This window comes from Periophthalmus magnuspinnatus, chromosome 21 (assembly GCF_009829125.3).
Source record: "Periophthalmus magnuspinnatus isolate fPerMag1 chromosome 21, fPerMag1.2.pri, whole genome shotgun sequence".
Taxonomy (NCBI): domain Eukaryota; kingdom Metazoa; phylum Chordata; class Actinopteri; order Gobiiformes; family Gobiidae; genus Periophthalmus; species Periophthalmus magnuspinnatus.
In genome coordinates, this window is record NC_047146.1 from 11,777,095 (window position 1) to 11,804,266 (window position 27,172).

The 27,172-nt window shown below is 38.7% G+C and overlaps 2 protein-coding genes across 3 annotated transcripts; one reads left to right on the forward strand and one right to left on the reverse strand.

Annotated features, from left to right (window-relative positions):
* The first annotated feature begins 49 nt into the window (after window positions 1-49).
* nup62l (nucleoporin 62 like) lies at window positions 50-2,234 on the forward strand. The gene is made up of 3 exons (XM_033986756.2): window positions 50-923; window positions 1,023-1,945; window positions 2,021-2,234. Exons 1-3 carry the CDS (start codon window positions 386-388, stop codon window positions 2,177-2,179), a joined length of 1,620 nt encoding a protein of 539 aa, XP_033842647.1. The 5' UTR covers window positions 50-385; the 3' UTR covers window positions 2,180-2,234.
* Window positions 2,235-2,396: 162 nt separating this feature from the next.
* itga6a (integrin, alpha 6a) lies at window positions 2,397-19,192 on the reverse strand. 2 transcript variants are annotated; one of them, XM_055230470.1, is made up of 26 exons: window positions 18,894-19,166; window positions 11,538-11,662; window positions 11,339-11,418; window positions 11,003-11,264; window positions 10,371-10,502; window positions 10,067-10,280; window positions 8,766-8,959; window positions 8,599-8,693; window positions 8,399-8,526; window positions 7,749-7,838; window positions 7,601-7,662; window positions 7,352-7,521; window positions 7,072-7,215; window positions 6,694-6,809; window positions 6,109-6,262; window positions 5,933-6,019; window positions 5,768-5,847; window positions 5,355-5,429; window positions 5,180-5,282; window positions 4,939-5,109; window positions 4,776-4,856; window positions 4,596-4,703; window positions 4,086-4,184; window positions 3,887-4,012; window positions 3,455-3,582; window positions 2,964-3,104 (listed from the first exon to the last, which is right to left on the reverse strand). In XM_055230470.1, exons 1-25 carry the CDS (start codon window positions 19,067-19,069, stop codon window positions 3,475-3,477), a joined length of 3,180 nt encoding a protein of 1,059 aa, XP_055086445.1. In that variant the 5' UTR covers window positions 19,070-19,166; the 3' UTR covers window positions 2,964-3,104; window positions 3,455-3,474. The 2 variants fall into 2 exon arrangements, with proteins under 2 accessions (XP_033842646.1, XP_055086445.1); XM_033986755.2 differs by lacking the exon at window positions 3,455-3,582 and having other exon boundaries at window positions 2,397-3,104; window positions 18,894-19,192.
* Between the last annotated feature and the right edge of the window lie 7,980 nt (window positions 19,193-27,172).

Consider the following 27,172-nt stretch of genomic DNA (forward strand, 5'->3'; position numbering starts at 1 on the left):
CATTGGTCAACTAGCTGTCAATTAAAGCAGAAAGGCGGGGTATTCCTGTGACGAAAAGAACCAACGATTCTCAAAGAACAGCAGAGACACAACTCTCTTGATGAAATAATACTTGGTACGTCACTTTGTCGTCATTTCCGTAAGTGCGCCATACGTGTGTGGACTGTTGTTGAAGCGGTAGGCCACGTTTTATGAAAATGTGTTTCTGAATTTTTATTTGCTTGTGGTCTAAATTCATTTTAGCAATAATCTTTAAATGTCATGGGTTATAGAAGTTAAGGTTACCGTGGTGATACCAGATAACTGAAAGAAGGATTTTGAGACCCGCCAAAACCGTCAGGAAGTGACTCTTTGCTAGTGCTAACACGCGTACATAGTAAACAAAATGAGCGGCGGATTTTCTTTTGGACAAGGAACTGGGGGGTTTAGTTTTGGCCAGACTACAGCTGCTCCTACGACAGGTTTTGGGATGCCGGCATCCACCACGGCACCTTCGGGTGGAGGTTTCACTTTTGGCAGTGCTGCTCAACCCAGCACTAACTCCACCGGCGGCTTTGCCTTCGGAACCCCAGCTAAGAGCACCGCTTCAGGAGGCGGCTTCTCGTTTGGGACTCCCACCACATCCTTCGGCCTGGGCTCGGCTCCTCAGACGACCTCAGCTGCAGGGTTAACGTTAGGCTCTACACCGGCCCCGGCTGCGGGCACAGGGTTCACTCTGGGCGGCCCTCTGTCCACACAGAGCACCGCTGCACCCACTGGCGGAGGGTTTAGTTTTGGAGTCGCCACCCAGGCCCAACCAGCGGCAGCTCCCGCAGCGACCTCTGCATCATCAGGCTTCGGCGGCTTCAGCTTCGGCACCAAAGTGCAGGCTACTGCCACTACAGCAGCAGCAGCAGCAGCAGCAACCTCTACTACAGCGACAGGTACAGTGCATCGCATGTCATCATTGTTGCCAATATGTACAACGTAAGGTGTAGCTACAACTGTTTGTCACGTTAAATAACTTTTTGAACTTTAAACAGGCGGAGGATTTACATTCGGATCTGCAGCACCTTCTACACTAACCCTAGGTATCCAGCCAGCTGCCCCAACAGTAGCCACTACCGCTCAGCCTGCAGGGTTCTCTCTCGGCATCAAACCCTCCTCTACACCTGCTCCTCCTGCTACCACCCAGGCCGCTCCTTCAGCAGCCCCATCCCTCTTCTCTCTCTCTGCACCTGCCTCTAGTGGTGCTCCAACTTTGGGCACAGGCTTTGCTCTGCCCATTGTTCCAACCTCAGTAGCAGCCAGCACTGCTCCAACCACTACAACAGCACCAGGAGGGTTATCTTTGACACTGAAGCCTCTGGGAGCAGCTACCACCGCCTCTGCTTTGACTACTGCTACTACAGCAGTAGCGGCCACAGTCGGAGTTACTCCTGGTTTTACCCTGGGGCTCAAGCCTACAACATCTACCGCCAGCACAGCTATAACTACCGCTGCTGCCACCACTACCACCACCACTGCTCCTCCAGTGATGACTTATGCCCAACTAGAGGGCCTTATCAACAAGTGGAGTCTGGAACTGGAGGACCAGGAGAGGCACTTCCTGCAGCAGGCCACTCAAGTGAATGCCTGGGACCGCATGCTGGTGGAGAACGGCGAGAAGATCACTTCACTCCACAAAGAAATGGAGAAGGTGAAGTTGGACCAGAGGCGGCTAAACCAAGAGCTGGATTTCATTCTGTCCCAGCAGAAGGAACTGGAGGACCTACTGTGCCCCCTGGAGGAGTCTGTGAAGGAGCAGAGCGGAACCATCTACATGCAGAACGCGGACGAGGAGCGCGAGAGAACATACAAGCTTGCAGAGAATGTGGACGCGCAGCTCAAGAGGATGTCTCAAGATCTAAAGGAGATCATAGAGCACTTGAACACATCCAGCGGCCCAGCAGATACCAGTGATCCGGTAAGAATTTTTAAAACATACCTGTAAACATGAACCTGTTCTGGTTTGTGGTAATTCTTTTAATTTCTCCTTTAGCTTCAACAGATTTGCAAAATTCTCAACGCACACATGGATTCTCTTCAATGGATTGACCAAAATTCAGTTCTGCTACAGAGAAGAGTGGAAGAAGTGTCCAAAATGTGTGACAACCAGCGCAAGGAGCAGGAGAAAACCTTCCGATTAACATTTGACTGAATTTGCAAACCAAACCTTGCTTTATTGTTAGTTACAATATAGGTTGTGATATAGTATATATATACCCTTTTAGAAGCTATTTTCCAGGTAATCTCTTTTGTACATACAGAAAAGAACTAAAGTGAAGTGTTCTAAAATGTATAAAAACAAGTTTTGGCTGACTGAAAAAGTAATTGTCTTCTCAAACAAATTTAAAATAAATTAGTTGAAGCAAATGGAAATTGTAAACATTTTTATTATTCAACAACTGAGACAAATCACATTTTCCCTTTTGAATGCAGAACCAGCTTTTTTTTACAGTGCAGAGCTACAGTACAGTGGATGCTACCTGTTTCAATGGTCCTTACAGGGCCTTTGTCCAGATAAATTGTATATTTTGTGAAGACTTGATGTACCTGAATTCAGCCATGTAAAATAGTTTTTGCATAATAAAAATAAAACCTTGGACCAAAAATGTACATGTCACAAATTACATTCACATTATTTTACTGTGTACCTTCTTTGCACAGACTAAATGTAGGCACATTGCTCTTTTTAACAGTATAAAGCTCAGTTGTTTGTTTTGCTACATAGATTCAAAGCTAAGACATCTTTGGCTGCAAAATTTCATATAAAATATCAAAAAATAAATATACAGTGCTTCCGCAAGTATTTCATTATTTACAAAACTTACAAAATGTTATCACCCATAATGAGCCAAAGTTTCCAATGAAGTAAAACTGTTGAAGGTTCAGGGACCTGAGTTTAACTCAAATCATGAGTAACTTTCATTGTTGATCCAAGTGGTCATCCATTGCTTTTTGTCCAAAGCATCAAGTTTCATTTTCTCATCCTTATATTCCAGAGACTCTTTCCGTATCCTCACAGCATTGTACCGAGGGACAGTGACAGTGTCCTCCTGCTTGGAGCGATTGAAGAATCCACACTATAAAATAATAAATATACTAGTTACAGTCAATTTACTACAATCATAATTCTAAAAGCATGCTTGCGATTTTGAGTAGACTTTAAGCAGCCAAGCTAAGCAAGCACAAGCTCCAGCATAAATCTGTTGTATTATTCTACAAATGCAAAAGAAAATCCAGAGACATATTGCATAAAATACACAGAGAGAAATGTGGTCGACATGTCTCAGTGTGCTCAGGATTATTACATTAGTTAAGTACAATATGTGTTTGAATTTAAGCATATTCGGTTAGGATTCTTCCAAAGAGGAAATTAAGTTGATTAGTTGCTGCGGTAACACGCCATGCAGCATGCTGCCAGCTGTTTTACCCCTGTTCAGAGAGCTGTGATCAGGCCTCCGCAGACAGTTTGTCTTTGTCAGAGGGCTGAACATGGATCTCTGCCTTGTGATAGGCAGCGTCATATTGGTCTTTAGTTGCTCTCTTGAAGAAACCACACTGATGGGAGCAAGGTGATGATGGTTTAGAAAAACATAACTAAATATGAAAGTAAGTTCTTTCTAAAGTAAACTTAGTTGTTCTATGCAACTGTATATGACCAACTTTATCTCTGTTGATTTAGCTGTGAACATGAAATGCCAATGTATAGTTAGAAGTCTAACTAGCAAAAAAAAACCCTAATATTGGAAATGAAAGGTGAAACTCTAAGGGCTTGAGAAGTATTTGTTGCTGAGTTTAACATATTCATGTTTCCTTTTAAAATCTCAGTGTTTGCTGATTTAGTATTATCCACTTTCCTCACCTTCCAAAGCAGAAACACAAGTAAAGCTAAAATCAAGATGCCAGCAAGGACAGCGACTAGTATGATCCACCAGGGCACGCCTCCGTACGGCACGATGGTGGTCTCTGGATACACTGTCACCGTCACCTACAGCACATCAACTGTTACATCACTTTCTCCATACAGACATAGACATTTAGAGATGTTTTTAAATTCTTACATTGGAGTCTGGTGTTCTGAGGACTGTGTTTTTCGCAGATGTGTGAAGCACAAGGGAGGCCTTCACAATGATGTCCAGAGGTGTAGAAGAAATGTAATCCTAATGAAAATACCCCAAACAACCAAATTAAACTGTTGAAATGTGCATTTGATTTACAACTAAATTACAATATATATTAATACATGTTTGTATGTTTGTATTTGTATTTATTCAGTGTGTTTATGTTGCACTTTTTCACTTTTTCACCGTGTTTATGTTGCACTTTTTCACCGAAGCAAGTTCCTAGTTTGTGAACTGTGTTCACAGACTATGGCAATAAAAGTCTTCTGATTCTGATTCTGATTCTGATTGTAAACAAAAGTAATACAGCGGCAACTAACTTAAATTTAGTGTGCATGGGGATAGTAATTGATTTACCCATGTTTCAATATTATCACTACAGTTTTGACATCTAACATTTCCTTTAACATTTTCCGTGATTACTGCATAAAAACAAACTTGACAAATTACCTCAAGAAAAGTGGAGTTCCACAAGCGAGATTTGAGCTCAACTGTAGTTCCATCCAATCCCTCCAGGGGGCACTTGAGTAACACGCATTGCAGCCCATCCTCACAGGACTACACCGGGACAAAAACAGTTACTTACACTTAAAATTTAACAGTTAGCTTATTTTAAAAACTTGATCTCACCAAAACTTTTCTTTGGTCTGTCGATCTCTCTGCTATTTTTCTTTCTCCAATCTCTCGCTTTGTCCTGAACCCCGAAGACTGCTGAACGTAAAATGGGTCAATTCAGGTTAGGGTTAAGGTTAAGGTTATGTCAAATTGTTCAAACTATTAAAATCAAGCTCACCTTAATATGTTTGAGAGGGTTGATTTCAGAATCTGGGGTGCAATGAATGTCTTTCGTTCCTTCTTTAGCTGTAATCTTCACCAAATACAAAAGCCATTTCCCATTTTTAGCCGACTTGGGCCAGTGGATGTGTAGTGAGGCAGGAGTGGGGACCTTCCACAAATTATTTATCTACAAAAAAGGAAATTAATATGAATGCATAATAATTACAAAGGGCACAGTGGTAAATGAGATAACTTACAGTAAACTTGTAGCTGATCAAACTCCCAATGTCTTCTTCTGTTTTCATGGCACTTTCTCCTCTGACATTGCCTCCAAAATGCACTGTATTTGTATGAACCAGCCTGAAGTGAACACACAGATGTTTAAGGCACAGGGGAAACTATAAAAAATACAATAATTCAATAGATACTAACCCAGTCACTGTTAATGGAACTTCTATAATCACTCGAATCTTAACATTAAAAGCAATGTTTTCTTGTACACTGGTCCTAAAAGGCACACAAAATATTGGTATTACAACTTGACAAGAGTAAGACACCATATACAGACAGCATATAAAAACCCTTTAAAACATTTTAACGTGTGATACAGTTAATGCAGTTACTAGAAAAAATATATATTTTGCTGCAAAAATACAATAGATGTTCACATATCAGATTATCACTTATTAATATGAAGTTAAGAAAATGAGGTTAATAGAAAGTTTGTTTATGAAATGGCATAAATTCAGATATAAGTGGAGAAAACCATTTTCCCCAGTAGATGTCAGTATAAACACACATATGAGCCTACAACAGAATAGTCTTATGTGGAGGTTGTGGTTTACGTTTGGAGCTCCAAGTCTATGTTCATCTCTTCTGTGTCTGAAGTCAGACTTGCCGTGCTCAGGAGGATGTACAATACAGTCTTAAAAATAAAATAAACAATAAAATATAAAAATTAAGAACAATAAAAATGACATTTTGGACTAGACGTTAGAAGTCATGTGCACCTCTGAGTCTCTTTTAAAAGGATTTCCCAGCTCACACTCTGCCTGAGACCCATTCTGATTAGCATTACACAGAATTTGTTTGTCCACCTGCAAAAAACAACATACTTCATATTCTCTATGTTCTACTGATCAAAACAGTTTTCTAACTAGGTGGGCTTAAACTGTATTCACTGTACCTGTGAGCGCACTCCAGAATAGGTCAGATTATCTGGGAACACTCCAGTCAGTTTTGCCTCATAGGCGTCATCTCCATTCATGTTGTTCACTGTCACTTCTATAGCCAAGTCCTTCTTCTCATAGTTCAGATAAAACACTGGGATGCCTTCTTTGCTGCATACAGACAATACATTACTTCACTACAATACTCATGGGAATTTAAAAACATGGGTTTGCTTGGGATAAAATGTCCTTCAACCAGCCATCTTGTGTTTTTCTTTGATATGAATTATCACACAGAACATAATTTTACATTTGTTTGGTGTAAACCAAAACATGCATCTGAAATGACTAGATAATAGCAGTGGTTCCATTGACTTTGAAACTGCAGAGCTCTTGTGGACCTCACTTCTTCATAGTGGCATTTTACCAAAACAAGTAGTGGATTTTTTCAATACAGTGTTCTGTAAAGAACATTTTGAACACTTCGAGCATGACTCAATCAAAATATAACTCTGAGTGAACGCTTGAAACTTAGGATAAAATTGTAAAAAGCTAATAATTTGTTTTTAAATTTTGATTTTGTATAATATGCCAATACTCACACAGGTAAGGGTGAAAACGTTCCTTGGTTGTTTTGCTTGTAGTATAATTTATACTTCATCTTCAGTTTACTTTGGCAAATCTGATCCCGACCACAGCCTTCTTTTAAAAAGTTTACCTGCAACAAATAAACATTAAATCTCAACACAATCCCAACAAAGTAATTATCAAGTAATTAAGTATCAATTTGTTACTAACAGACAAGAAAATAAAATGTAATATATTTATATTAATTATTAAAAAACATGGCCTTTCCTTCAGTGTCTGCATGGTACAGTTATTTTTTCCTTTTTCAAAATCTTCTTTGTAAACCCAAGAAGTCTGGTATTAATTGCCTACCATACCCAATATAGTGACATATATTAGTATTGCACTCTTACTTCACTGATTTCTTTGCCGGACATGGCTGGGTCCAGTATGGGCATGAGCTGTGGGACGCTGTTTCTCGACCTCTGTGGTTTCAGACCCACAATGTCTGCAGACACCTCAATGGGAATACTGTGCATCTTGTCTTTAATATTGTCCTTCAAAACAGCAAAACACATTCATTAAATGAGTACAATACAACACAATTATTCCCCAAATCAACATAAATTTGATATAAAAGTGTATGACTAAAAGCTGCAGTCCCTTTTATCCCAGTAAGATCAATAATGTTACCTTTAACTTAGCTTTTAGCTTAATGCATGCTTCCTGGTTTTGTCCACGTAGCTCCAAAGTGCCATTATGGATGAAGTCATTTTCGGAGCTGGATTTGTTCAAAAACACGACTCTGGAGGGAAGGCCCTGTGTCCAGCGAACTGCGTCAGCCTCCACAGAGTAGTTGATAGCTGCATAAGTAACAGAGAACATGAATAAGTACATGGATAACAAATATATACTAGTAAAAGGTTTTTTTTTTTAACTCACTTAATCTTGGACTGTATGAGGCATGGTTTGATCTGTAACTGAAGCACGCATCCACTGAGAAGCTGGGGAACGTGTGAAACATTTCCATCAATGAAATCAGCAGGAGTTATATCAAATGAGTGCATACAGAGATGTTCACAATACCCACCAAATACTGTTGCCACAGGTTTTAATTGTCAGGTCAATTTCCTGTGGAGTTATTTTGACATCTTTCCAAATGCTAATGACTGGTCGTGCCCTGAAAGAAATAAAAGAAATATGTTCATTGTAATTGTAAGAAAATAGTGGATTAATAATACAGGGGCTTAGTGAATGAGTATTTCAAGAAGCAATATTTTGTATGAACTAAACACAATAAAACAGTGGGACAGACAAATCCCCTCTTAAGCATAAAGTTTAATAATAGATTAATTACTAAATGCCATGTTAACTTCAGCGCAGTGTAATTGAACAAATGCATGTAGTTAATGCCATATTGTGGAACCAAGCAAACCACTTTTCACCAAAACAGTTACATAGCACATATATTTTGAATTAATAATTAACATAATGGCTCCCTGGGCTATGCAAGTACATATTTCTAGTAAGTGTTAATATACCAAGAATAAAGCAAACAGCACAAGAAATGAATGGAATGACACAAGCAAATAAAGACTTCAAACTTTACATGCCAACAGTCACCAGCTGATCTGAGAGCAAATTATTTTACATCAAAGTTTACTTGTCTTCTTTGCTGTACCACACAGAGTCAGGTCTGTTTGTCTTATGTCATTTCTATCAGTAAGAAGGACATATTACCTGTAAATCAATGCAGTGTCTGACAGTGATCCCACAGCCAGATCTGGGTACGAGTTCTTATCCAAATCCATGTTTCCAGCCAGGGAATATCCAAAGAATTTAATATTGTATTTCTTTCCAGAGAGGACCTGAGCACATCATACAACTTAATAATAGACAGTTAAAATATAAAGCTAAAATAATTATGTCTATTTATCTACCTGTGCAGGAGAAGTGTTGATGCCTTGTGTTGAACCATGGTAAATATAAACCTTTCCTGCTCCATTGTCATCAAAAGGTGCACCCACAGCAATATCTAAAAGACAAATATATTGTTGGTACACAAATAGTATTAAAAATGACTACGATCAATATGCACTGTGCTTACCTTCATAATGGTCTTGGTTGATGTCACCAATGTTCTTGACGGCCAGTCCAAACATGGAGTCTTTGGTGCCGTTGAGGCGAATAGGAGTGACCCGGTTCCAGTGTCCTGCCTTGTTTATGTAGACGAAAACTGCTCCTCCCACATCGCCATCCTTCAGGTAGAACTGAGGCGCACCCACCACTATGTCCTGCCATCTGTAAAGTGTAGATGGAATGTTGAGGGTTGGAAATTGTAATTGCACATTTTTTTCTTATAAGTAAAACATCTTTGGAAAACATAAAACATAAAAGATGAAAGACTGAATACGCAAACAAAACTATTCTGTTGTTGTTTCATTGGTCAAGGCACCTCACCCACTACCACAGGATGTTTCAGAGAGACCATTGCCAATGATTGTCGACTGTCAGGCAGTCGCAGGGCAGCTGTGGCTATGGTATGGTCGGCTTATCACCAACAAGTGTGGCAAGTGAATAATACAAAATAAGTACTTTGAGTATGATAAGAAGGTCATGGTGTAAGTTTGTATGAGTGACCAAAATAAAATATTAGACCACATGTGTCAAACTCAAGGCTCGGGGGCCAAATGCGGCCCGCCACATCATTTTATGTGGCTCGTGAGAAGATAAATTAAAAGGCATGACTGTCATTTTAATATAAGTCTATACTGCTATGTGTGCACTGACAATAAACTAATGAGACTTTCCCAGCAAGTGGAACTGAGAAATATTTGCAAATAATCATCACAAAATGTTCACAAAGAGGAAAATTGTTGGCATGGAAGGGAGTTGGAAGGAAGAAAAGTGAAGGTGAATACAAGTTTGTGCTTTGAGGAGAAAAACATGTATGTTTTTTGTGTTATGAGGCGGGGTCAGTACAGTCTACGTCGACATTTTGACACCAAACCTAGCTAAATATGCAAAAATTAGTCTGCAAGAAAAACAACAAATTGTCCAATAATTAAAAGGCTGTAAAAGGCTGTATTTGAAGCAGAGCTGAAGGTCTGTGAGCAGGTGTGTCCCGACCAGATACACACTTTTAAAATGTCAGTTTATCACAGAAACCGTTATTTAACAAGTTAAAAAGGAATTACATTCATTTTACATGACATTCGGTTGCATTTAGTGATATTTACACTGCTGCACAGTTACATCTGGCCCTTGATGGCGGCCATTTTGCTGATGTGGCCCTCGGTGAAAATGAGTTTGACGCCCCTGTACTAGACTATATATGGTGAGATTTAATCTTTTGGTTCAATTACAAATGAGTGCAAATACAAAGGGCCGTACAATGGTATTTCTTACCCATCATGATTGAGGTCAACTACAGCCAGATCGTATCCAAAGGAGGAGCCCAGACCCGGCCCCTGTAGGGTGTGCACCAGGGACAGTCTGGTGGAGCCCTCAGGCTCCTTCTTCAGCAGAGCCACCGCTCCATTGTGGTTGGCTCTGGGTGCTCCAGCAACCACCGTTAGACCACCACTTGCCATGATACTGTGGCCCGAATCCAGAGAGAAGCCTATGGACAGACAAAGAGAACAAATTACCCCCATTCATCCATGTTGAAAACCTCCAAGCCAAAAATGGTAACGCTGTCTTCAGTGCTCACCGAGGTAGCTGTTGGCAGGAACAGGCACCAGTTCAGGGTTCAGCAGGTTCTCATCTCCGAGCTCATACGGCCCATCATCGTATATCTCCATCTCCAGCAAAGTGTTGTTTTTCTGCTCCACTCGCACAATACCTTGGGACAATACCACATGATACATGTAAACAAATGTATGCAAAAATCCAAAGTTCTGTAGCTGAAGATTATGCAGATTTATCTTGCTCATAAACATTATGTATAAAGTTTGGATTTTATGTACTGGATGCTCTAAATGAAGTACATTTTCACATTGTCTGGTGTTCTGGTAATGCAGACAAAACACTTTATTCTTCTTTTTTAAATGTGCATAAATGAAACAAAGTACATGTCTGGATATTGGTCACATACTTTTATGTTTCTATTAGCTTTCATGTTATTTCATCAATGCATCATTTTAAACGTTTGGTCTCTTACAATTAATTTTATTTAATACTTTGTAATTATTGTAATTCTGGGGTGGTTGGGTTTATGGTCACTTATGACATAAATTGATAGATGAAGGGGGCTTTTTCATTGTTAGAAATGACAATTCTAAGAGAATCATTTTACTATATGTGATTTTGATATTGACAAAAAGCAAATAAAAGAAAATAAACCTTTCCAGTTGTATGCCCCCGGTGCTCCAAACACCACATAGTGATAGTCCTTGGTAAAAGCAGCAGCGAGTCCCTGCTGACAGGAGCCGAACATCTCGTGGCCTCTGGCCCTGCCCTGACAGAAGTTCCAGTTTCCTCCATCTTCATCGGACGAGATGTCAATTGTCAGGTCCTGGCTCAGGACGTAACAGCGTCCAGTGATGTCTAAGGACTCCTGAGGGGTGTTCACAAACAGCCGCCTCTGATAGCGATGGGCACATGTCTGCAATGGAATACAGGCTATACTCAAGACTGTAGTACAAGACATATTTCTCTTTAAGATGGAGTCTGACGTACCACAATCTTCCCCCCTGGTCCCTGGCTCTGAACTGTTACCCCCATCCATTGGTCCTCCTTATTCTCCACACGGATGTCCTCTAAATACACAGTCAGTCATGGTCACATGTTCACATTTTTATATAGCATTTGTCTAAAGCAACTTATTTTCTTTACAGTATAAAGATCGAAAGTAGATAAATGACCGAAGAATTAATACCTTCACTGTCAAACTCAATGCGTTCACAATCACTGGACTGGGTCAGATCACACTTGTAAAGGCCTCCGGTGATATTTGCTTCTTGAACTCCTAAAGCCTTGGCTTTTGGGGCTCCAATCAACAACCTGTGCAGTAAACAAGAATCAAAATTATATTTAAGTGGGTAAAAAATTTACATTGAGTACTTTTTTTGTGGAAATTGATTAATTGTACCAATTTTTGGTTTTTTTTGTTTACTTTTTACCACCATCACTACAACTATGCATTAGTGATTTAGCTGCTTTCATTTTGGGGCTAAAACGTTTCCCACTCCTCATGTCTGCATTATTCAATTAGGAGTTACGAAACACTAAACTTTGCAAAATGGGCTTATGGGAATGGGATATTTATTTGTAACTAAGATAAGTTAATTATTGTATTTTTAACACTTAACCCTCCGCTTCCCATTTGAGCTCTATATCAAACCGTTAACTTATACCAACTTTCACAAATGCAACTTGTACGTAAAAGTTGCATGGTTATTATTGATATGAAGCAAAACAGACACCACTGTATGAGACAATAAACTGCTGTGTGACATTCTGCAGGGGCCAAAGGAGCAGTGCAGTGGCCCATCTGACTGAGGCACATTCAATAACCCAATTGTTCGGGTGGGCTGTGGAGCTTCTGCCCAAGAGCGACATACTCATAGTGTTGGAGTGCAGTTTGAAGAGAGGAACTTGTGTTTTGTGGCTGACTATTTCTGTAGTCACTGCTCTGGCATCATCAGTGGCACTGATTTGATGAAAGGGTTTATCAGCTTTGCCACTGCTCATTCGCCTAATGACTCAAGGCTCAAAAGGTCAGAGAATTCCAAGGATTTGTTAACAAACGTCACAAGAGCAACTCAAGAAATACAACGGCTAATTATTAAAACGGGGAATTACTTTTATCACAGTACTCAAACAAAACTATAGAGTTAAATGAGAAAAAAGAGCACGGCCAGACATTTTGCATAGACCACAAGGCACTGATGAACTTTAACAAAGTGAAAACCAGACCTCGATTTCCTGTTAAACTGCAGAAAACGAAACTGATGAAGCTTTGAAATATGCATGTGTAACGGCTGCAGAAATATTAAATGTATTTTTAACTCCGTTACACATGTCTTTATTTATTCAAAAAATGAGAATAAAATAACTATGAAAAACAGTTTTAGCTTAAAAAATAGAGTAATTGGCCTCACTGTGGTTTTACACCTGGTTTTAAATGCTGCAGATGCTTAAGCTCAGATAGTAGAATTCACAATGTTCCTAGGAAGCTGTATTGTAATGCGAGCTTCCATACAGTGGAGGAACAGAGTGAAAGGGTGGAGAGGAAATCCTCTTCTGCCATTCTTCTGCTGGGACTGCAGCTCCTCTGTCCTTCCCATTGATGTGCTGCTCGGGCCACACACCTCTTCATTTGTTAAACAAGGAGCGCTCCTGAGGAGGTCTGGACCAAACTACTAACTCCACTCACACAAAGCCCAGTGAAATGCAAATACAAATAGGAACTGTTACTCCAATTTGACATGTTGTGTTATAAACCAAGAGTACAGTTTACTGAGAAGGCCACAGCTGAGTGCCAGAGGGGTCACCTAATCTAGACACTGTAAACAAGAACTGTAGTTTATAAGGTCAAAACTGTTTAAAAAATATTGAGGATTTGAACCAAAGGATCAACAATGACGTTCTGCTTATAAAAACAACAACTGACTCTTGGAAATTACCACAAATAGTAATTATTACAGGTGGCAGCAAACATATATGCTGTATGTTAATGTATAAATAAATACATCCTCTTAGTTTGACCAAAGAAAGTTATAGCAGCTATTTGCATCCTATTGGTAAAAACCTAGATTCAGAAATAGCAGCTTGGTTAAGCAAGAGCCCGCTTGATCTTACTCATACTACACACTCATACTTTGTTCAGTACTCAACAGAACATCTCTTCTCATTTTACCCAAAAACATGACAATCTAAAACACCAGTCTGACACCTGCCCCAAAACCACCTCCTGCACTCTGACAGAGAAAGAATGTAGCGCTGCACTGACAGACAACATTGACATTTGCACGCAACAGACTGACCTAACTGCAGCATATTTGAGTTCATGTTAGAGATTTTAGGAGATTTCAAAAATAAAACACTTCTAAATTTTAGACTACATGGGCTAGGCCTGTCACTATAATTAATTTAACAACTTGGAGGAAATCATTTTCAATATTTATTTACATTTTTCAACACTACCAACAATCTTCTCAGTTTTTTTGTTCAAGTTAACATGGGAGATGATTAGTATGGGTATTTTTAATTTTGAATGAAGATTTACTGGAGCTGATATGGTGCAGGGTTAAAATATCAGTCTGAAAAAGGTGGTCTTCAATTAGGCTTGATAACAAATTATGAAGTATGATATATACGATAAGAAAATATAGATGATAAATGACAATATAGAATGCCACAATGTCACTGACACAATAACTCTCCCACAAATACTATTCTATATGTACAGTCTTGTTAATGAACATGAGTTGAAACACTAAATGAGATATAGAAGTTATTTATTTGTGCCTCTATAGCTCAAATCTTGTCATAGTGCAGAAAAATAACAAAAAGTTCCTCACCAGTGCAAGGAAAAAGTACCAAAAAAAGATACCAATGATAAATTGATTGACCCCTAAAAATAACTGTTCCATCTGTCAGGTATTGAACGATACGTCCAAATAGTAAATACAGGCCTATCTTCAATATTATCATTTATCGTGATGTGTTATGAAACTATATCAAACTTCAAAACCTGAAACCTGATTTTCTTGAACTCTGACTGTTGACTCATGGGGATGTTTTGACAGCATGCAATCTGTCCCTACAATCACTTAAAGCTTCATAAATGACACTAAGTACATGCCAGTCCTGCAGTAGAGTTGGTAGGACGTACAGAGTCTGGTGTGGTTTACATTACACCGACCTCTTTGCCAACAGATGTGGTCTTACAGCTGTGCACTTAGCAACAAGAAACTCCACAGCTGTTCCAACGGCCCCAGTCTATTTTCACTACAACACAACTGATTAGACTGCATCCTATTGTTTCCCTTTCTACAAGTGATTAGTGTCAACTCCTGATTGGTAATTACAAGTCTTTTAAAGCAGTATGAATATTCAAATAGCTAGGCATGGCTATCACTATAACAATTTTTGAAGTGCAATATTTTGCTACATGAAAATATCACAATAAATGCTGTACATTGAAACTTCTTAAGACTTCTGAGACAATTACTCTGAAGTAGGAGTAATGCTCTTTTAAATGTATAATGTTGTTAAAACATGAACTGCAATAAATACATAGTAAGGCTGCAAGATTTCACAAACTATTAGTAAATCACAAAGGCTGCAATTTTGGAAGTACCATCATTTTCTCCACACACAACAAAATATACAGTTTTATTCTACATCTGCATAAAAACTGCTAATCCTATAGTTTAGATCTGTACAAGTACAAATGTCTTGTATTAGTTTGTATTTTATTTCAGTCTTTTTGTCAGTTCTCTAGATAAAAAAAAAAAATCTATCCATCCATTTTCTTATCCAGAGTCGTGGGGCAGCAGTCTGAACAGGGACTCCCAGACTTCCCCACCCCAGACACTTCCTCCAGCTCCTCCTGTGTGACTGAGCTCCTCACTCCATCTCTAAGGGAGCGCCCAGACACCCTGAAGAGGAAACTAATTTTGACTGCTTGTATCCACAATCCTGACCTTTAGATGCGTTTAAAATGTAAAGTTTTAAACGCAACCGAATAATATTATTACAAGAAAATCGCAAATCTGATCACAATCCCAACTCTTAGCAGAAAAATGGCAGTTTTTCCCAAATTGTTCAGCCCAGAATGAAATACAGTACCTATTATCAGTCACTACTACAAGATACTTATTCTACCTGACACAGCTCAAATCTTATGGTACTACAAAAAAAACAAAAAACAAAATACTTTCCAAATAGTGCATATCAAAAAAGTACAGCTGTGAGTTTTATATAATGAAGTCAATATAGTAATTATCATGACAGGCCTACACATAGTGACAGATGTTAGTGAAGTGACACACATTCTAACGCATTAAGTGACTAAAGTTAAGTTGGCCTGGGTGCTGCTGATTCATTAATGCGTTGCTTTCTCTCAGGTTACCAGGGCACAGATGGCCATACATGTCCAGTCAAATGGATGCTTGCTCCTGTTTCAATGGGAGGATGTTTTGACCACATCATTAACTGTGGAGCATTATTCATACTCCAGACATCCTGTTAGATGGTTCAAAGATGGCACATGGTGTTACAATTAAAACATATAGGACTGTGTATATAGAAAGAAAACTGAGGATGATAAAGAAATACCAGTTACTCGTTCAATATTTAACTGTAGGTGGTTTGAGCTTGTTCTAATCTCTGCTGCCTCTGCATTACTGAGGAGATTCACAGGCATACACAGGGGTGTCACTCACATCTTTTTTGCAAATAATCATGAGATCCCTAGTTAGCACTTATGCCTGACAGCAAGAAGATGTCAGGTTCGATTACCAAACGTTTCTGTGCACGGATAATTGATAATCATGACTAAACATGCCACGATATAATCACAAGAACTAAAAAAAAATCAATCTTTTCAAATGAATCCATACTCCAAAACAATAAACCTAAATGTACTATACTATATTTGCTTGTTTATGTCATATTAACTTGTTTCTTATTCAGTGTAAGCAGACACTGGGAACGAGGTGGGTTAAGTGTCTTGCCCAAGGACACAATGACACCATTCATCTGTCGGAGCTGGAACCACAACGGCAACCTGTTTGTCAGTGTTTTTGTCTACCGCCCTCCCTATGATGTTTATGTCGAGATTTGTAGCGCCAAACCTTTGGATCAGTGGACAAACTTTCTACCAACTGGGCAATTAGATGACTGTTGTTTTAACTTATAACAAAGTGCAATTATATAAAAGTTGTTTAAATATGGAATCTATCCACAATATTAAAATTACAGTTATTCATGTCCATAACATTTTTTGATATAATCGTTACTCGCAATTATTTTGGCTAGGATTATTGTGACATCAAATTGGTAATCTCTTAGACAATGTGGTTTAGGGCTGCAACTAACCATCAGTTTGCAAATGAATTACCCATTTATTAATTTAAACACGTATGAGATTTTTACTCAATTTGACGCAGATGAAGCTAAAGGCATTTGAGGACATCTTGATGGAGTATATTTACAGACAAAACTGTTCATCAAAAACACTATTTCCTGTATAATTTCAACAGGAAATTCTTCTTTTTGTTTGATTAATAAAACCTCTTTTCTCAGCACATGTCCTTGATTATTCCATATTAGTTGCAGTAATAGTAGTAATAATAATAATAATAATAGTAATAATAATAATAATAATAATAATAATAATAATAATCCCTAGTGAAGGCTCTAATTCTAATCTGCTCCTGCCTAATCTGACTTCACACTTGATTTGGTTGTCTGAAGGTCACATGAGGCCTCAGTTGCCATATCTGCGAGAGATTCAGTTCATGCTATGCTTTGTAACAAAAACAAGTGCTACTCTATGTGTGACTCCTAAATTCAATGGCATTGTCTGGGATCTTAAGTTTTTCAAAAAGCCAAATCCCTGTCTGCTTTGAGAATGTCAGGAAAGGGTGGAATAAACAATTGTACAAACATATTTGAACTAAATGAGGGTGGTCCTTTTTCCCATAACAGGAATGATTTGCTAGATTGGCTGATTTAGTTAAATAAGCAAACATAAAAAGTAAAGGAAAAAACTACTCAGCTGCAACAAAATAAAACAAAAAACAAAACTATGTATTATCAAACCAATAAATCGCTATATGCATAAAAAACGTGGGTACAAAAAGGTAAATGTAACTCGCCTATTAGTAAGTCGCCTATTTTTTCCTGCACTGCTGCTTAGGTGAACAAAATCTTCACTCCCTTCCTACTTTTACAGTCAGAAAGCTAACAATCAGGCCAGTGTCACATTTCGAGCCAGTGTTTGCCCTACACACACTACATTCATTCCCTTTAGATTCTACAGTGCACTTCTTGTACAAAATAAGCCTCTTTGCTGTACATTCCAGACACCACTTCATGCACAGGCTGTACCCCACATAGCCAAAACAGCAGACTGATAACATTCCACAACCTGTGCCTAATCTAGGTGATCTTGGGAAAATCTCTCATCCTTGATTTACATTTGTCAACATGCTGGCACAGGGCCCCGGCTGCAGCAGACCACTCCTCACTTCACGCCTGTTAAATTCTGAATGGAGGGATGGTCAGACTCAGCGGACAGACAAGCGTGGCTATGTAGCATCTGTCACACTCCGTGGTCATTAAGTTAGATTAATGGAAAAGTATTAAAATGTGTAAGCAATTCAAGTGTAGCTGAGTGAGAGCCCAGTGAATGGAAACCCAGCATGTGTGTATGTGGGAGGGTATTAATCACTTTGTGGGGGTTAAAATCTGAACACACAATCACTTTATGTGGACCTGCCTCACTTATGGGGCCAAGTAGAAATTACATTAGCTTAACAACATGATTTAGAGTTCAGATATGGGTTTAAATGAGTTACGTTAAAGGTTAAGAAAGAAGTGACTATGGTTAGGGTTAAAATCAATCCAGGAAATTAATATAAGTCAATGTAATGTCCCTAAGAAGCATGGAAACCCAACATGTGTGAGTTTTAACATTACTGTAGCCTATTAAACCCTCTTTGACCATATGTTTACCGTTTTTCATTGAGTTTAACATTATTGATTGTAACATTTTCCTGGCATTTCCACCATACCACGTGGAAAGGGCTTTACCGGCTAAATCAATTCTCAAAATGGTGATTGTTCTGACATTATTCTATGCAATTCAGTCTGTAATTCATTCCTTCTGCCTGAGTTTGACCCAAGATTCATTTGCATGACAACTCTATCCATTGTGGTCCACTTGTCCTGCGGCAGAGTCGAATTCAAAAGCATCACAAGAAACTTTTTTAAATCCCCCAACACTGTAACTACTGCGTAAAAGACCGGGAACATTGTCTTACTTCTTAATCTCCACACAAGGGAAAGTTTTGTCATTGTTCTAAACGTGACAAAGGCTGTATTGATCCGTTTGCTCTGAAAGTTGGCTGCTGTTACTATACTGTTCAATAACTAATCTGGGAAACCTGCCTCGTCAGGTGTTGCACTGAAACCGAGACGCACTTCAACCAAAACGACGCATTCACTGACAGGGATAAATGCAGGTTATTCTACAACAAACGCAAACAAAACCACTTACATTCTTTTATCCGGGTTGATCTGCCGGTGCATGGTCATAGAAAAACCAAACAAACTCCCTGGTTCACCGCTTTTCCTGATAACATGGCTAGTGTCCAGGTTGAAGCCGATAACCCGAGTTGGAAGAAGAAAACAAACAGAACAGCAAAAAATCCAGTGTATGGCGAGCAGTAGCATGGCGATCCTGGACTGTCCTGAGATGTATTGTCCGGTGTGAGACGCTGACCTGCTGCTCTCTGTTCGGACAGTGGCGTTTAGACTGAATGCACCCCGCTCCTCTACGCGCCTCCAAAACGCGCCTGCTCCACTGCGCCACCACTGCCCACGTCTAGGAACGCCACTTTACGCGTCAGTCTGCCAATGCCACAACCAGCACACACAGCACATACTGACTTTTCTGGGTTAGTTGCAGTATTAGCCATGATAAGAAGTTGTGTCGTTATAAAAAAAAAAAAAAAAAGAAAGAAAGAAAAGAAAAGAATAATTTACCGTTTTGCTTGTTTGGTTGTGAATTTTCTAGTAGACTATTCAAGAGCGAACTTGGATGGTAACCTTTATCAGACGCGTTATTTGCTAAGATAAACAAAGCAACAGCAAGTCAAGTGTGGCAGTCAGCTGCACAAATACAACCTAACAGATTCTTATTTTACACTCAAACACAAATGCCTTTTGACTTGCATAGTTTTCCTTTGGTTAAAAGCGGCTTACATTGTAATGACAAATTGTAAGTTATTTTATTTACAGATTTTGGATGAAAAAAACCAGTAACCACACATTGACACCACTTGATTCAAACCAAGGGTTAAAACTGTCCAATTAAATATTAATGTAAGTTCCCATTAATAACACCTGCTGTATATAGGAGTGTCAATAATTAAAGACTTGAGACAATGGGCTGAGAGTTCATAAATCAGACTTTCCATTATTTTCACTCCACTGAATTACATGGACGGACAGTCCATCTCTGATTTATTGGGCAAAAGATGGGGGTAGTTCCTGCTTTGGTTATCAGATTACTTCCATATCCTTCCTATCAGTCAGTCTACCATGACACACATCGTAACCAGGCAAAATTTATTAGGCTACAAAATAGGCTAGAGTGGTAATGACTTAAAACGGCTACTTTATAACAGTAAGTGTGACTATATGGAGGCCTAATGAAGAGTGTAATTCATCGAATGTTCATTCCAAGGATGTACTACATAGGTTAAGTGTATTCTGCATGGAAATAAAATGTTATGGGATAGTAGACTGATGTATTGTGCATTTTTATGAATATAACAATATATTCATAAAAACGCAAGATATATAGTCACATTAAAACTGGACAATATAACGTTTCTGGAATCTGTGGTGTAGTAGCCTATAACATAATAACAGCCAGTAATGTAATAACTATGATGAGCCAATAACGTAATAACATTGTGCCAATAATCTAATAAGTGTACTACTAAATACCACCAAAGAGAGTTGGCTTTCCGAGTACTAGCAGATCTAAACCAGGTCTATAACAGGACTATTGTAGATCTAATCTAGGGCTAAACCAGGTCTAACAGTGGACTGTAAAGGGGGACAAAAAAGAAGATAAAATGGCCTCTAAATTTGGCAAACCCATAAACTAAAAAGCCACATGAAGGAGCTACACAATGAGTATCACAATGAGGCTGATTATTATATCTTCGGCCTGACAGAGAACATTTTCTCTTATAAGCCAATAATAGAGAAAAAGGAATTGATGTTTTTACGTTATTTGCTCACCATAGTTATTACATCATCGACCTGTATACACACACACACACACACACACACACACACACACACAGTCTACGGGTTTCAGAATGATGGAAAATTAGGTGGATATTAGGATGTTACGGTCCTATTTAGTAGGACAGTGACGTCCTAATCTAGTACTGATTAAGTAAATCACTTCTTTGGATGGTTTAGATCGAAAAAGCTGAGATACAAGTTGGCATGACAACCCTACGCAGATGTCTAATGTAATATTGTAATGTAATAAAGTGCAATGAGTAGTCATACTTATTCAGTTTCAAAGGGGACTGGGGACTTTTCAGATTACAGGCTGCCTAATTTAACCCAGGTTTCTATAGAAAGCTGTGGTTGTACTGTTAGTCCTGACCCACGAGAGGTAATGAGTGGAGCCTGCTGAGCTGAGTTATGCCTGAAAAACACAAAATCCTCCATTGTACTTGTTTCATACCTCTCCTGTGTTTGCTGGGGTGAGATGGCAGTGTGAAGTTTGAACCTGCCGAGGACATAAGCACAGTATAAGGAACACAATGCATTCTTTGTGTGTGGTGTGTCTGTACTCGTGTGTCTGGTCAGCTGTGATAAGGTCTTAACCACATTCCAAATAGAGACAAATCACTTGAGAGGAATTATGTTGAATCTTTAAAAATGGAAAGACTTTAATTCCACACTATTAGTTTTTGATTTTCAAGGGTCAAGCCTAGTCGAACAAAAAAAAAACTGCCTGAAATTTAAAATTGTTTTAGTGTTGGTTTATATTTTATTATTTTGTTATCTTTACTGCATTTTTCCCAATCATCGCACAAATAGTCATGCTCAGTTGCAATTGCATTCTATGAATACGATACAAAATGTAGAAGTACACTAAGATGCAGGTACAAGTAGTTTCATTTCCTTTTCCTGCCTGCAGCATTTGGTTTTACTTCCTACTGACCCAATAAACCAATCCAACGACAGAGTAGACACAACCTCATCATTAAAGAGAGGACAACGCTACATGGGACATCAGCATGCTGTATTTCAGTAAAAGTACTCTGTCTAATCTTCTGGTGGAGGGTCACTTGCCAAGTTACAGGTCAGATCTTTGGAGAGGCCTTTTATAGTTAGAATGTTTTGCAATAGAGACACCTGTAATTGAACACATGCGAGATAGATTATTTTTGTGGGTTTTCATGTTTGATTAGGTCTATGTAGATATTTCATTCTGTTACTATCGTACTTAATATTTACATACTACAATGACACTATAAAATAAAATGCCAGCCTATACAGCTCACAGTATTGTCTGGGTTCAGTGAGGTGAGCTAACCCTGTGCAGCCTTCTTTCATGTGCTGAGCTTTGGTTGTGTGTAATTTGAGTCGTGTGAGGAGGTAAAGTTTGGCTACCTGAGTATGTTGTCTCCGGTCAGACGGCAGGAGCGGCAGGTGAAGGCCTCCAGGTGACGCCGCCATGCCCCAAAGATTAACCCTGCTTTGTGTGGGAACAAACACAACAATGAGAGGAGAAATCATCTGTGTGGGTCTCTTTAAACAGACTGGAGTGGAGATTGAGTTTCACTTGAAAATAAGCAGGAAAAGTACTTGTCATAGAAAACTGTGATTGTTATTTGATTCACATTGTGCATTATAGTTCTCATATCTATGCTGAAGAAAATGCCCAAAGAGACAGAAGGACAGTAGTCTTAAGTGTCAATGTAATTGCGTCAACAAAGCAGTGATTGGTGAAATAGAGAAGCGCTGAAACATGGGCCAAAATCCACAGTTGGTAATGACCAGCTGTCATACTATGAACTAAAGCCAAACGTCTGCCCACAATGTTCAAACAGATGGTTCTTGTGACTATATGAAACATAAAGTTCATGAGCAAGAGTGGCTGAAATCCAACAAACTAAAATCCAAAGCCTGGTGGAAGCTGAATCCACCTTGTCAATATGGAAGTAGGAGTGAGTCGAAGTCTGTTGTTCACAGTTTGTAGTATAAACCATCTATGTCATTACAATTTCTGATACTCTACAATCTGAACAAATGCTTGTGGCTCACCAGTTGAAGAAGCGGTATTTAAAATATAGGTCTTTATATTAGGACAGTTTCAGTGTAAAGTAGGGTGATGAGTGAGTCTCAACTCTAATTTATTCTGTAAAGGACTTTGATTTACTTGTGCGAATTGTCCTATACAAAAAAAAAAAAAAAAACTTGCCTTGCCTATTGTGTAGTACAAAGTAGGTCATGGTTATAATAAAATAATGCTAAAACAGACTTTATAATAACTACAATCAGCTACATACGTTTACTGGGATTCTGTCTCTTGTGTCATAGTAGAAAGTCAGTAAGAAGAACAACCAACCAACACAAACAACCATATTGTTTTTTTTATTTCTGGACAATCCCACCACACCCTTTTAACCAAGCATTTATAAGACTTGACTGGTACAGAATTACATCTGTCTTTCCTCCCTGACATCATGATTTGCAGGGTGTGGATTGGGTGTATGTCACTATATAGTCTAGTTTTATTTAACTGCTGTCTGTAAAAAAGAAGAAGTGATGTGAGGATAAAAGACACAACAACAATGACCCGGTTTTATTGAGGTGCTTCGATTTTGACAAAAGTGAATCTGACACATAGAGGTTTGGGTTTGGCTCAGGTGGTAGAGAGGGTGGAAGGTCAGTGGTTCAATCTCAGCTCCAGTCAGTGCTACTGTGCCCCTCTCGTTGCCTGTGTGATTGTGATATGTGAGTGATTGGTGGTGATCAGAGAGGCCATTGGTACAGATTGGCACCCACATTTCTGCCAGTTAGCTCCGGGGCAAATGTTTCCAGTAGAGGGGAATGTGAGTCCTGCCCATGAAAAAAAAATAAAAATCTGCTCTTCAGGCGAAAGGCAGTGACATAGTTGATAGCTGTTGTGTTTCAGCCTATAATTTATATAAACTGTCAAATGGAAAAATAGTTATGGCGTCGCAAGATATAGTGAACACAAAATAACAAACATAAAGATTGTTGCATTGACATCCATTAACTAACCTGCTTATGTGTAAAATTGTCTGCAGCTGATAATGGGACAGTCCTATGGTAGAAGCATCCCCTCCCCTGAGACAAAGGGCTGCCGGTTTATGGATGTAGGGCGGCGGTGTAGGGGGTATGGGATGGTGGTGTGGGAGTGTCAGAGGCAGTAATAATAGGACAAGGACCCCATAGACCTCTGAGCATTCTTCTTCATGACAGAAGCTCCAGCGACAGGGGCAATTTCTTTGTTTTGTGGCAAAGTGCACGATGACTTTTAATAACAGGATGCACTCTAGGAAGTACCCCTACTGTGGTTTGGCTATGGTAAACTACACAGGCACCAGAAATGAGTCAGAACTATCATCTATCTGACTTTTAGTAGTCGCCATGGCTCATGATAATTGCTTTTACCAATGGGTCAGCTTTTGTTGGTTGGTTCAGCTGCTTGTTAGTTGGTCCCTCCTTAATAAACCCCCAAAAATGTCACGACTGCAAATTTAGTGTTTCTTGAATGGGATAGTTTTCATGTTAACATCTATCTTTTGCCTTTTGTTTAGTGGAGATTGGCAATTCCAGGGCTAAAATTATCCAAATGATTCTAGTGAAGGTGTATGGAGTTTTAAAATGCAGTGGAGCACTTCCTGTATTAGCACATGACATCACAAGATGGAACGGAGTGTTTTCTGTCTGAGAGAAGAACTCCCGAAATATCCAGGCTTTGTGTCTTAAACTTGGTATGTTTTTGATGAGGAAACAACACGATAACATAGATCAGAAAATAGTGTTATATGGGCCCTTTAAAGTGTATTAACTGTGCCAAATTCAAATTATGTTATTATTATTATTCAAATGATTTCAAAAGTCCCATTGTAATGAAGCTCACACATTTGCAGACTGTGGAGTGCATCCGTTTTGAGAGTCCAAACCCTAACACTTCCTCTTTATTGTTTTGGTCCACCAGCGCTGGTCATTAAAGCTTTGTGTTAAAAATAAGTGTCGTGTGGGGACAGACCGCCATGACTAATGCTAAGGAAACACAAGCTCCCATCTTACCCTGCTCCCTTAAGCTCAGAGGTCAGCTAACACAAGGTCTATCACTTCCATCTGACCAAGAATCTCACCCAGAAACCAAACCTTTAGTAACAATGGAATACAACTGCAGTACTAGAGGTATTTTAAGTGTAAATGGTGCTGGACTGAAAAAGCTGTGATAATGTGATTTAGCTGAAGAGAGGGGTTGCTACGACAATGAATGCTCTTATACTCCCAGCAGGGATCCAGGCCAACAAAATCCACAAGACAAATAACTAAGAGACGCATGGAGCCAAGAGGTTCACGCAAAGCACTGATCATTCCTCAGTAGAGAATTGTTCTTAATTGTATGTAACTGTGGCTTACAGCGTATATGTTTGTGGGTTGGGTCATTTTAAATGTCAGTTTAAAAAATTGTTTAGGTTCAACCCTAAAGGATCCACTGGAAACTACCACTTATCTTTCTTTTGTTGTCATATAATACCATTTAGAACTTCTTTAATGCATGATTTTAGATACACCATTAAGTCAAGTGTTTTACAGATTTAAATATGATGCAACTAATTGGACCTATCTCGCAATGGTAAAGACAGTGCTAAACCTTGGACTCACACCATTAGTCCCCGTCCATTGAGACACAAAGCCCCAAGGGAACGTTAAAATGGTACAGAATTCATTACCATTAATTTGTCACTCTGCTGACCTCTTGTGGTGGCGCTCCTGGATTTTGCTGATTTAAACCCAGCTTCTGTTTGTGTTTCATGTAATCCAAGGAAAAAGCTGTTAAAGAAGCTAGATTGACCCATAATATTCACTTGACTAACAAGCTAGAACAAGTCAAAATAATGGAATAAGTATTTTTGTTTAGTGTGTGATTATGTTTGGCATGTAGTCATAATCTTTTGCTTGGTTAATGCTCATACACCAACATTGACACCGTACAGTAGGGCTAGGTGACATGAATCAAATCATGATCACATTCTTTTGATGATATGTTGATTTGGTGACATCATGATCCGGTAATTTTTCGATTTAGACTCACCTGCTTCTCCTATTGGTCAAATCTCAAAGCCTCGGTCATGCTCCAAGTGAGTGACAGGTACGTTTAACCAATCAAAGTTAAGTGAAAATCATGATTATTTATTTCATTTTGGCATATCGCCCACCCTCATACTGTATGTTTAACCTCTGAACTCTTCTCTCTCATACTGTTGACTCGATTTAACGATAAAACAGTGTGTGAACTGAATGCCCTGGCTTACATTTCCTGGCCTTGATTGCGATGCTAACTGTTTGCATCTTCTGAGCAAACCATTGGAGCTGTTTCCATAAAGACACATTGTTCCATATCCGTCCTCATGACATTTCCTGCTCCTACATCTGCCCTGGTTACTGTTGTGTTTGTGCCCTTTACCACTAATGTAAACGCTACCTTTTTTTTCTACTCCCCATTTACCATAATCAATATGTGCTACGTCTTTTCACAGTTCTTTCCTGTTTATGTTTATAACTGTCAATAATTTTGTTCGAGAAATTCTTCCAAGCTATACAAATTACTTTATTGTCTGGTCGCATTGTGGATTTTACAGAAGAAGTCTTATTGTCAGAACCACTCCGGAGAGGAAATAATGTCTGTTTACTTATTGTTTGAAGATTTTTTTTTTTCAATTCTGATGCATATGTCAAAATAACTATGAGTGAAATGCGTGCACAGTGATATCCTATTGGAAATTCTTGTATTTGATCTGTCTCTGCATTATTTTGGCTGAAGCAATCAATACAAAAACTTTTCCATTTCTCATATTTACAATGTAGTGTAAAAACTGCAGTGGTGGATGAAGTACCTAATTTTGTTACTTAAGTAAAAGCACAGATACAGAGGTAAAATTTACTGAAGTAAAGGTAAAAGTATGACATGAAAAAATCTACTTAAGTAAAAGTATTTAAGTACCTGTTTAAAAATGTGCTATAAGAGGAAAAAGTAAAAATATTTCACAGAAGTGTTAATTTGTTCAAGTGTTAAATGTGGTGAAATTGCCTAAAAGAAAAAACAAACAAACACATACACATATTTTGGTCAAGTCTAGCAATATGAATCAATTTCTTAATTTTTCTTATAAATTTTGTGTATTTATTTTTGTTTACTTAAAGCCAAACTTTGACTTTGAAAACTTTAGTCAGGATGTTACAAACTTAATAATAAATAACCCCTCAAATCACATGAAAAGTACTTTTTACTTTTCAGTCCAGTTAAAAATGTAGTGGAGTAGAAAGTACAGATACTGCTCTCAAATGCAGTAAAGTAAAAGTAAAAAGTATCCACTGTAAAATGTACTTAAGTAAAGTACAGATACCTCAAAATTCTACTTAACTGCAGTACTTTTTTATTACTTGTACTTTGTTACCTTCCACCACTAAAAACCTGCAAATTATGGACCAAGAAAATACATCAAAGTAATATAAAAGTAAAAAGTA

Excerpts from the sequence above, each read along its gene's own strand:
- nup62l (XM_033986756.2), top strand. The coding sequence starts at position 386 with ATGAGCGGCGGATTTTCTTTTGGACAAGGAACTGGGGGGTTTAGTTTT. Across the intron at positions 924-1,022 it reads AACCTCTACTACAGCGACAG|GCGGAGGATTTACATTCGGA; the intron begins GTACAGTGCATC and ends AACTTTAAACAG. Across the intron at positions 1,946-2,020 it reads CAGCAGATACCAGTGATCCG|CTTCAACAGATTTGCAAAAT; the intron begins GTAAGAATTTTT and ends TTTCTCCTTTAG.
- itga6a (XM_033986755.2), bottom strand. The coding sequence starts at position 19,069 with ATGCTACTGCTCGCCATACACTGGATTTTTTGCTGTTCTGTTTGTTTT. Across the intron at positions 11,663-18,893 it reads ATCAACCCGGATAAAAGAAT|GTTGTTGATTGGAGCCCCAA; the intron begins GTAAGTGGTTTT and ends TTTACTGCACAG. Across the intron at positions 7,839-8,398 it reads GACACTGCATTGATTTACAG|GGCACGACCAGTCATTAGCA; the intron begins GTAATATGTCCT and ends TATTTCTTTCAG.